The sequence below is a fragment of the Platichthys flesus genome, chromosome 2 (genome assembly GCF_949316205.1).
Source record: "Platichthys flesus chromosome 2, fPlaFle2.1, whole genome shotgun sequence".
Lineage (NCBI taxonomy): Eukaryota > Metazoa > Chordata > Actinopteri > Pleuronectiformes > Pleuronectidae > Platichthys > Platichthys flesus.
The window spans coordinates 15004075-15015583 of NC_084946.1; the positions used below are offsets into that span (position 1 = coordinate 15004075).

At 40.0% G+C, this 11509-nt stretch overlaps 1 protein-coding gene and 1 long non-coding RNA gene across 3 annotated transcripts; both read left to right on the top strand.

Annotated features, from left to right (window-relative positions):
* Nucleotides 1–173: 173 nt before the first annotated feature.
* pa2g4a (proliferation-associated 2G4, a) lies at nt 174–7403 on the top strand. 2 transcript variants are annotated; one of them, XM_062400535.1, is made up of 13 exons: nt 174–339; nt 1460–1588; nt 1838–1943; nt 3099–3168; nt 3262–3354; nt 3867–3930; nt 4145–4223; nt 4361–4439; nt 4565–4698; nt 5079–5173; nt 5264–5391; nt 5485–5538; nt 6057–7403. In XM_062400535.1, exons 1-13 carry the CDS (start codon nt 258–260, stop codon nt 6114–6116), a joined length of 1173 nt encoding a protein of 390 aa, XP_062256519.1. In that variant the 5' UTR covers nt 174–257; the 3' UTR covers nt 6117–7403. The 2 variants fall into 2 exon arrangements, with proteins under 2 accessions (XP_062256519.1, XP_062256527.1); XM_062400543.1 differs by having other exon boundaries at nt 203–339; nt 617–1588.
* A 1008-nt stretch (nt 7404–8411) lies between these two features.
* Nucleotides 8412–10141, top strand: LOC133965940 (uncharacterized). The gene is made up of 4 exons (XR_009923905.1): nt 8412–8484; nt 8585–8611; nt 9055–9077; nt 9824–10141. It is a non-coding gene; the product is annotated as an uncharacterized LOC133965940 (long non-coding RNA).
* Nucleotides 10142–11509: the final 1368 nt, after the last annotated feature.

The following is an 11509-nucleotide window of genomic DNA, read 5'->3' on the forward strand; positions in this document are numbered from 1 at the left end:
GAGAACAAAGACTTAATGAACCGCGGCTACACCAGGTCCCAGAGTATCAGAGACATATTACTTTATGATAAAACTTCTTACAAACATCGATGATCATGCAGCTTGTTGACGTTTTGGCGGGTCTGGCTCGCCGTCACGTGAGGAGCGTGTGGTGGGCGGGGCCTGCGTGCTGGCAGCAGCGGGCAGAGCTCAGCCGAGCAGCCGGGACACAGTCGCTGTCCTGTGGGCTGAGGAGCGACGGCAACTTCACTGCCAACATGTCCGACGACGAGCAAGAGAAGACCATAGCCGAGGACCTGGTGGTCACCAAGTACAAGATGGGGGGTGACATCGCCAACCGTAAGTCACCGGCAACAAGCAGCTTGGCGGGGACTGGAAGAGATGACCTGTTATTCTATGCAGCAGCAGCAGCATCAGCATCAGCAGCAGGTGCAGCTGATTCTGCTTTAGTTCCTGCTAGCTCCTCTATTAGCTGCTGACAAACAAGCTAGCTCTGTCTGTGACCCAGTACAGGTAACTGTAAAGATAAGCAGTCAGTGGATGTGGACACCTCTGTGTGACAGCACCAAGCTGAACAACATGTCAGTTTGTCTTTAACAAAGTGTTTATCTGGCAGATAACTGACCTGTCTGGCTGAATGTGGGGTGTACTTGGAAGGATGCAACCTTCCTCAGGTGCCACCAGTCGGATGCCCTGTGTCCATTTGCTGAACCAGAAGTTTGATGTTTCTAGGATTTCTGTCTGAGATGCATTAAGATAAATATCCTTTCATTCACCGGTGTAGAAGGCATCAGGAGTCATCGATATGGATGATCACTGTCACAGTCGCTCTAATTTCATGTCACAGTGACAGTTTGTGTTGTAATACAAAATATTTTCAGGAAATATGTAGAAGAAACTGTTATTAGATGAAAGAACTACAAAATCCTGTACATTGAACACACAAACAAATCACTATGCATAATTACTTTGATGCCAAAATGGTATACACATCGAATATTTAGATTGTATTATATTAATACATATATTATGATATTTTTATTTATAACATTGCTTGCTGATTATATTAGAGATGGTTCGATGCCGATACCAAGTACTTATCATATACCTGTGCATTAACAAGAATAACAACTTATATAATGTATTTTATCTGCTGAATGCTACCTACCCTCCATAGAAGTGACGACTGTTATCATTGTGGTATGACCTGGCTCAGGTTAAAAATATATTTTATCTAAATATATATTTATATTTGTGTTTTAAGATTCTAAGCACCTCAGCTAAGCCTGGCACTGGATGAGCGTTAGGTGAACAAACTGAAATGCATCGTTTCTCTGTTTCTGGTCTCATCCATAGACTGTATATCTCATCACAGCATCTAAACCACATTCATGTAAGCACCGGCTCTACTTTGTTCTGCTCTTGCATCTCTCCATCGTTTGCTGTTTGTCTCACCCAGAGGCTGTGCGTCTGGTCGTGGGAGCAGCCACTCCCGGGGTGTCTGTTCTCAGCCTCTGTGAGAAGGGGGACGCGTACATAATGGCTGAGACCGGAAAGGTCTTCAAGAAGGAGAAGGATATGAAGAAAGGTGAGTCAAGTGAATCCAATTTTGTCTGAGCTGAGGTAGACTCATGAAGAAGAGCATAGATGCAGTCACTCAGAACATTGCTTGAGTGTTTGTGATTTCACAGTTATTAGTAACTTTAAATCACAGGTGTTTGACAGTGTAACATTGTGTGATTCAAATGTCACTCCCACCTTCCTTGTTTAGATTTCTGGATAAACGTGTGAATGATTTCCAAATGAAGACTTGGTGGTTCTCTCTTCCCTCTTCTAGGCATTGCCTTTCCCACCAGCGTCTCAGTCAATAACTGTGTTTGCCACTTCTCTCCCCTGAAGAGTGACTCTGAATACACACTTAACGATGGGGATCTGGTCAAAATGTAGGCACCCGGCTCTGCAACAATGTCTACCCCTCTCCCTCCCTTGTGTGTCTTGAGTCAGTGTTTGGTCCTCCCATCTGTCTGTGATGTGATATCTCAGGTCTTCTCTCTGTTTCATCAGTAAAGCTAAGTTCACACTACATGACCTGCTCTCTTGTGATCAGGAATCTTGCATTTGTTGTGAGCTCACAACTCACGGTCACACACCACACAATCTTTCCCCAGGAGAAACCTCTTGACTAGTATGTCTGGTCTCCAAATCATGTTTGATCCCAAAAGCACTCATGAGAAGTGTCTCGGTGAATCCGACTGTTCCTCCTGCTCCTCTGTGTCATCCTGCTCATAGAATGATACATAGGTAGGAGGAGGTGACACAATTCAATGTTCATCACAAATGTAAAGAATGCAGAGCGTTTCCTGGCTGCAGATCGAGCGCTTTTGTCAACGAGTTGCGAAACTGAAAACCGTGTTGTGTGAACTTTGCTTAATTGCTTGTCTTTCTGTCTGTCCGGTATGGCAAACGACAAATTTGATGTTTTTTGGTCAGGTGTTTTTCATGTCTTCTGAGTGATATGTTCGATTTTAGTTTTGATGGTCATCCATCTGCCAAATCTCTTTTATCAGAATTTTTCTGATCTGTGCTGTGCTTCAGCTCATCTCAGTTGTTGTATTGCCACCAATGTCTTTGTCGTCTGTAATGTCCTCTGTGCTACATGTAGATTTTAAGTGTGTGTTATGCGTCATGGGGATGTGGTTACGCACTTTAGGTTTGTATGTTTCCTTCATATCCTAACTGTCTGGCCATGTCTGTTCAACTTACTGTTGTCTGAAGTACTGCTCCCTTGAATTCACAATAAGTCCTTCACTGTGTTCCAGCTGATGTACGGCCAAAATGAAATTCATCTTGGATTGTATCCACCGTTTAATGACCATATTGATTTTTGTCTGACCTTCTGTTATTGTTCAGTTTTTTATTAGTTTAATTTTCCAAAGTGCAAAATAGTTGATATTTTGTCCATTCCAAGTTGATTTGATTGGCCCCTGCATCGACATAATATTGACTGGATAGGAGTTATAAGTGGAATAGATTGACACATGATCAGTTAACTTTTGTTTTAGCGTTACTTTATACTTTTTTCCTCTTATTTTATGTAGAGATCTGGGGGTTCATGTTGATGGCTTCATTGCCAACGTAGCTCACAGCTTTGTTGTGGGAGCCAGTAAGGTAAGTTTATTCTTCTTCTTTTTTGATATATATACTTGTGTATTCTTGTTTGAGCTCACCTTCATGTCCTCCTCACTGTTTTTATTTCTGCAGGAGCACCCCATCACAGGACGTAAAGCCGACGTAGTCAAAGCGGCTCATCTCTGTACAGAAGCAGCTCTGCGCCTTGTTAAACCTGGTAACAAGGTACATTTAACCAACTCTTCACAGCCTTCTCCAACACAAGCTTAACTAGAATGGCAGTCAGTAGAACACATACCTCTATAAAGCCGAGTAATCCTTCACATAAACTAGTTCTTGTTCTAAAAGAAAAAAAGGAACGGGTCTGATAAAGGATTTATTTGTCATAAAAGGCAGTTACATGGACCAGGGGAATAAATCCTCTCCTTAATCTTAATCCAAAACCAAATTTAATGGATTCCTCCTCTGCCCCATGCCTCCAGCAAGTTTATTGAAATCTGTTTCGTAGTTTTTGCAGACATAACAAACTACAGTGGCTTTGATGGGTCTTAAAACTCGGGCAATGTGTGTTTGCTCGTTGAAAACCTCTTTTTGAGCAGGTCTGTCATGTAATACACTGCAGCTCATCCAGTGTTCGGCTCCTCTTTGCACTTCTCTGTATCCACCATATAGAAAAATAAATACATTTTATTGGATATGTTTTGCTTGTTGATTTAATGATATTGTTTTCTTGTCAGAACACTCAAGTGACAGAAGCCTGGAATAAGATTGCTCAGACGTTCAAATGCTCACCTATTGAGGGTAAGTGAATGTTAAAAGTTTGTATCCCTCTTTGAAAATCTTGAGTTAACGTTTGAATTAGGCTTTTCCCTAATGTTACTACTTGAATCGCAATGGATTTACTTAATAGGAAGATAAATGGTGACTGAATCACTGTAACACTCTACAGGTATGTCTGTTCACTTTCCCCAATTTTGATTAACTTTTTTCTCTGCCTTCCTCTGTGTTTTCAAAGGTATGCTGTCTCATCAGCTGAAACAACATGTCATTGATGGAGAGAAGACCATAATCCAAAATCCGTCAGACCAGCAAAGGTACATTTAGTCACGTTTCAGTCAAGCAGGAGAAATCTAAAGCATTCTGTGGGTGTTATGAATTGTAATAAATGCTAAAACTCAGTTTATAATATGAATTGCTTTTATTGACGAAGTGCTGTTCATGAATTATTAAGGAAAGACCACGAGAAGGCGGAGTTTGAGGTACATGAAGTTTTTGCTGTTGACGTTTTGATCAGCACTGGAGAAGGGAAGGTCAGGGTCCCCTTGTTTCTTTTTACCTGTGCAGTTGAAAGTGCATATTTCCTCTGTAGCCAAAAAGTTCTTTAGTGTAAAGAATTTACATTTATTGTTTTTACTGTCTTGTTATTTACATCCAGGCCAGAGATGGAGGTCTGAGGACCACCATTTACAAGAGGGACCCCAGTAAGCAGTACGGCTTGAAGATGAAAACCTCCCGAACGTTTTTCAGTGAAGTGGAACGACGCTTTGATGCCATGCCTTTCACTCTTCGGTACGAACACCACACTTATAGAAGCCATTTTCCGACTTGACCTGCTGTCCTCAACGTGTATGATCCCGCCCTTCACCTGGAGATTTTTCACTTGTTAGAAGCGTCATTAAACCCCCTCAACTCGCTCGCTGTGAATCCAGCGGTGGATCCCCTGTGTTCTCACGTCGGATTCTGTAGATAATCTGGAGGCTGTCACTCTGAAAGTTGCCTTCACACATGCACTTTCTCCAGAGAAAGTGTGGAGAATAACCGGAGTTCAGTGCATGTCTGAACGCAGCGATACCTAATTCACCCCCTGCTGAAGTTTTATGTAGATTTACAACCGGTGGAACATTTTGGCTTCAAGCTCTTAGTTAATGCCACCATACATTTTCCATCAGGGCATTTGAGGATGAGGCTAAAGCCCGACTGGGTGTGATGGAGTGTGCCAAACATGAGTTGTTACAGCCCTTCAGTGTACTGCACGAGAAAGAGGGTGAGCGCTTTTAACTGCACCTTCCTATTTTACATTACTTGTCATCACTTTTTATTCAACACCTCTGTCTTTCTCTGTCTTTGTCCTCAGGAGAGATTGTAGCTCAGTTTAAATTCACAGTGCTGCTCATGGCCAACGGGCCTCACAGAATCACAGACGGACCCTTCGATCCAGAGTTCTACAAGTCAGAGCATGAAGTTCAGGATCCAGAGCTGAGGGTGAGACTGTGAATGAGTGGCTCTACCTGCAGCGCCTTCATCACAAACTGGAAGTAAAACATTTTATTCTGAAATGTCTCTTCTTTTCCATAGACTTTACTACAGAGCTCTGCAAGTCGTAGAACACAGAAGAAAAAGAAAAAGAAGGTGAGTTGTTATTTTAATCGATGCTGGAGTGATCCAGAGCTCACAGGCCTCATGTGTGCACCATGAACAGAACAACACTTTACTAAATCTCACTGTTTCACCTTTAACCCACTGAAGTGTTTCTTCCAGCTGCAGAACCTACACACTCCTATTTGACACCAAAATTAGCAAGTATACGCAGGGTTTTCAAACAAGAGTCAAAAAGAGTGACTCCTTTCCCATGTAGAGTTCGATGTCACCAAAGCACTGACAACTGAGGCTCTCTCTCATCTTCCTGTCTTGCCAAATTAGCGCAATCACCCGGGTGCCAACTTTCCATCACTGATAGCGGGACCTGGTTCAACTAGTCCACTACTACAGTCATTTGACATGGGAGGGATTGTAGATTCTATCCATTCCTTTGGCAAACAAAGCCAGATGTTACTTGTTTTTTTGACATGTGGAAAAGGGGCTTATGAATATGGTTAACACTACCTCAATTAATTGATCTGTTTCTGACCTTTTTCCACATCTTACAGGCTTCAAAGACGGCAGAAAATGCAACTGGTCCGCCAGCTGACACCGAAGCAGCAGGATGAATTGAACTAATTAAACACTGCCATTCCACACATGTAAGACCACACGGAGAAGCAAGAGAAGACACAACAAACTGCTCCACACTGTCTGTCAGTCATTCCCCCTAGTGTTACTAACACAAATTAAACTGAGGAATTCATGAAATACGTTGGGTATTGAAGGATCTTGCGTGGACGACATGTTTAACCCTTTGCTGCATTGAAGAAAAACATGATGCATTCTCGCCTAATTTAAACAGGAATTAAAGACTATTTGCAAATAATATAAAATGGACATGTTGCCAAATGGTAAATGATTAAATTGAGTCAGATTTTTGTAAATTTAAAAATGTTTGGTTCTCTTCATGCTTGTACTATTTGCAGAAGAAATTTAGTTTTCAGTAAAACCGAGGCTTCCCCTGTGTTTTAATGGGAGTTTGTGTTGGGGTTAACCCTAACCATAACCAAACTGGGTAAAAGGTTAGTAAATGGATAATGGGGTCATATTTGTTATCTCATTGTCAAGGCATCAGTGTGCCTGAATTCAGGAGGGACTCACTGTTTCTTCAATGTGAAATTTCAACTGAAATACTGCATGTGCTTTTCCTTTGGCAACAGAGTTATTTTTATTTCTATGTGTTCAAACAATGACTTCAAATCATCCAGGATTTTCTCATGTTTTATGGGAGGTTAAAAGATTCACATCATTTGTGTGTGAATCAGTAAGGATGATATTACATTGTTAAAGACCCAAAGACCATGCAGTAAAGGGTTGAATCTGGAATTTGTCCTGATGATGAACAACGGCAACTCCATAAATGTAACTGAACATTGAAAAGGAATGTAATATACAAGTTATTTTTGCTCCACAGTTAGTGGTGAGGGTTTACAATTACCCTTGTATCATCATGAACTGACCACATGTTTTGATGAAACCAATGTGTTTGTGTCACTAGATGTTTTTAAGGCAATAACCCGAGCAGAAGACTAGAATATTTAACTGTAAAAAAAAACACACACACAAACACACAATTGTAATGATTTTTGACTCACAGGAACAATTTGCTGCGTTTACTGCCATTTCCCTTTAACTTTATGAAAAGGTAGAAACCTTCAAGTTCCAGTTTTGAGAGACTTTTCTATTTGTGATACCCGTTTCTTGCTTTGTGACATCATTCATGTTGTGACACCTGAGAGCAGAAACTGATTTGTCAACAGTTCAACGTGTCAAGAAAAGTGAAATTCTGCTTTGTTTGGTCAGTGATTGATGGAACTTTACATCTAATGAAATAAAAACATTTTCATACGGTTGTTTGTTTTCTGTGAAGGTCTTTGTCAAAGTCTGGAATATTTTAACCAAAATATCAAGACTGCTTCCTTTTTGATGTTCAAACAATAAGGATTTAGAATTTAAAATGTAATGGAGAACACCATCTTTAGGTTAGTTATACAGAGGTAGGATCCTATAATATGAGGTTAGATCTGTTACAAATCAAGTGGTGAAGTAACAATTCAAGGCATTTTGGATTTTCTATAAAATTTCAAACTGATGTACAATAACACTTTTAATAACATACTGATGGAGCATCTTTATCCATAACACACCCTGAAGTTTGCATCATTTTGTGCAGTTGCGATTTTACAGCATTAAAGCAAAATTATTGAAAGAGTTAAAAGATTAGACAGACACATAGCTTCACAGCAACATCATCATCAATACTCTGAATAAAGAGCTTTAGGAGACATAATGCTACTTTAAACTGCTGCTCATCACTACTAACACAATACTAAACTTGACTTACCACAGAAACAGAAGCACAGATGTCTGAGTGAAACCTGTCCAGGTCGTGTTAGCCTGGTAGCCTGTTAGCCTGTGTTGGTCTATTTAAGCGCAGGATAATTACCCTGTTTTGGTCAATGGTTGCTTTTTTAATTGCTTTGGATAGAGACGTTCCTATTACTGCATTATATCAACGAGAGAGTTTCTACAGTTTTCAACCAGATATGTCACAGATGAACATAAATTATCTCAGTCTCAACTGAGCTTTCACTGCAGAACAAGGACTATTTTGCTTAGATACATTCAATTTGTTTTATTTTATTTTAGTGTTGAACACAGGATCTTTACTCATTTTTACATATGTTGTTACTTTTACTTTCATGCAAATGGGTGATAATACTATAAAATAACAAATATTTCTAAAACTAAATACTTTACGTCAGTTATTCTAATACTTTTACTTCCATCACTGCCTTCGAGTGGCCAAAACGCTCGTCTGCCCATTTGAACTACATTTCCCATGATTCAAGTGTGATGGACGACGCCACAGCCCCTATAAATAACGCCCTCCGCCTTCGTCACATCCTCTTTCCATGCTCTCCTCGCTTCGAGGTAAGCAGCAATATTTCTCCTCCGATGCAATCCAAACGAATCTTTACTTTTTATTAATCATCCGCAATTCTTACTAATCTTCTTGTGTTTATTTCCACAGAATCTTCTCCACACGATGAGAGCTAAGGTAAGATGGAGTTTGTAGTTTGTTGGTTTCCTGTTCCCGCTGCAGTCGAACCTGCTAGCTAACAAGCTAACATCTAGGAACCCTGCTGTTAACACCGTGTTAACTTAACCCCTCTCTATAAATGTCTGGGCAGTCTCCCCTCCAGTGTTTCAACATTAGTATATATGTTAGCGTCAGCAGCTTTTAGTACAATGCCATGTGCTGAGTAATGCTAATGCTACCTAAGGCCCTCAGTGCTGCACGCTGCGGTGTCTGCAGCGCTGCGACCTTTATCACATGCAGCTACTTTGTCCATGTTTTGTGGACATTAACAAATATGCCTTTATTATTGATGTAAGCTCTGTGCTGATTTTGTCTGCAGCACAGTAACTTACTGTGTGGGAGGGGCACACATGGTTTACATCTCGATCTCACATTAATACTTGTCTCTTTTTGTATTCTAGTGGAGGAAGAAGCGTATGCGCAGGTAAGCATCAACGATCCACTCAGTTGTGTTAACAAACCTGGTATCCAGTCATTGCTTTTTTGATTTGGGAAAAGCATGTGCTCGTGCTGATAAAGAATATCTTATTGATCATCCCAGTAGACAATATTTGGTTTAACATTTTAAATGTTGTTCTCAACATCACCATCTTGACAAATACAATGGAGTATTTTACTGGCTACAGCTGAAATTTACACTTAATAAAATGACTACTAAAGTAGATGTAGGATCATAGTAAAGTTCTAGTGATGTATTCAAGTGAACTCAATGGTGCCATCAGTTGTATTACTTAAACTAAGATTAACAGTTGATAGGGCATTACATTATGACACTTGGTTTAAAGTCCCGCACTGAAAGAGGAAGGCAGGATTATACGATCATGGCCTTAGTCTAATTAAGCAAAACTCTAAATTCATTAAATGATAAATAGTTAGGCAGCTTGCTTTCTCTAAATCAAACATTTGGTGCATCAAAAGCTTCAATTTGAGAAAGGGTCCCAACACAATTTTTACCACAGTTAAATATATAGCTTGTCATTGATGTGTGACACAGAAGCTTTGTAGTCCCAATTAAACCTACATTATCAGACTATAGCATTGGTTCTGGACTCATGCTGCCAACATGTCAAATGACCTGTGATGTTCTCTCCAGATGTACTCTGCAATGGACTAGGGTTGGGTACAAAACCTTCGTACAATGTGCTAACGGCTGTGCTTTCTTTTCAACAGACTGAAGCGTAAAAGGAGGAAGATGAGGCAGAGGTCTAAGTAAACCCTCATCGCTGTGATCCCGTCCGAGCCCCTCCAGACGACTGACACGTGTGGCGGTAGTGGACTGTGGAGCTGCAACCAGTGACACAAAGGCCCAACCCTGTTTTCAGAGGACAGCGCGACTCATGGAAGTCTGACTGGAAGATGGCAAAGACGCTGGACCAGTTTTGCAACATCAGAACGACAGCTGCAGTGTTCATGGACCATTACGCATACTGTTTGCCAACAACTGTCATATGGTGTTTTAAACAATAAATTAACACTGTTTAAAAGTTATCCCTGTTTCAGCCTATTCACTTTTTTATTATTGCATATCTGTTTGGGCTGGGGTTTTTTTTTTTAAACGCGGAGGAAAGTGTTCTATAAGCTGTAGCTCACATGACTTGTCAATATGAAAGTTATTACTAAACCCCATTATGATATAGCCATGGTTAAACATCTAAAGTGCGGAGCAGAGATGACTAGTCTTGTGTCTAATCCTGGAAGCGCTGCACAAATCTCATCTAGTTTACCCTATGCAGGGTAACTTAAATCAAAGATGTCTACCTCTAATGGTGCAGGATTTTGCTTTAGAGCACAGCTCAGCACAGAGTGGATCAATAACCATTAGGTTGGAGGGAGGTTGGCCATCACATGTGGCAGGCTCCACACCCATTCTGCTGTCATCCTAGCTCCATAGTCATGTATCAAGATGTCAAATAACCCACACTTTACTCAAGATGTCTAAGCTGAGGAATCTTATCTAACCAATTTTTATTAGCAACGGCAAAAGCATTAGTTTTTTCCCTGTGGTATACTACAAACAGTTAACATTAAAACCAAATGGGTATGTCTGAAACAGTCATAACTCATATTGACCAAAATATCCAGTAGTTAATGGCAAACAAATTAATTTCCAAATAAGAATAATTAACCATCCATTAAAAAGGCATATGAAACCAGCTTCCATTAAGAGTTCATGATGAGTATAGCTCAAATTCAGGTCTAGGGAGAGATTGTGTGGGGAGAGTTCAGGAAAAAAACGTTTGTATATTATATGCCATTCAGTTCATAATTCTAATTGTAAAAAGGGATGTGGTTGATACAAACAAACCGCTCATCTCAAATAATTCAAGTACATAAAAAAGAGAAATACATTAGACCCTATTAGCATATTAGGTAAAACACAAGATTCTATTAAAAATCCATGAAACACTTCCTTTACACAGTTGAGTAATAATTCTTAACACAATTTGATATCTAATAATTTGGATGTTGATAATCCTGCACAATTCCAACATTAAATTCAATTCCAAAGAACAAAGTTATATTTCTTCCTAGTAGTAGTTGACACAAAGACACCAGTCAATTATTGTTCCATTGTTATAATTTGGAAACGCTGTTTTAACAAAAACATAAACCACTCTTAAGAGAAAACGTGATAACTGGTTCATCACAAACATGTTTAAGGACATAATTTGACAGTGTCTCCACAGCAGATCTTTATAAGAGAAACAACAATCTCATTCTTTGGACGGTAGGATAATTCGCGATTTTTCACAGGAACAACCAAAACCCAGTAACTCAGAATCTCAACTATCAGCCGCTGTGGTTCAGGTTCCATACCAGCAACTTCAGTCATTAACAAATCCAGAAAAGCAGGAA

What these genes read in the sequence shown, in the direction of transcription:
- pa2g4a (XM_062400535.1), top strand. Translation starts at nt 258, where the DNA reads ATGTCCGACGACGAGCAAGAGAAGACCATAGCCGAGGACCTGGTGGTC. An exon ending in CAAATGCTCACCTATTGAGG is followed by an intron (nt 3,931 to 4,144) that starts GTAAGTGAATGT and finishes GTGTTTTCAAAG; the next exon opens with GTATGCTGTCTCATCAGCTG. An exon ending in TCAGCACTGGAGAAGGGAAG is followed by an intron (nt 4,440 to 4,564) that starts GTCAGGGTCCCC and finishes ATTTACATCCAG; the next exon opens with GCCAGAGATGGAGGTCTGAG.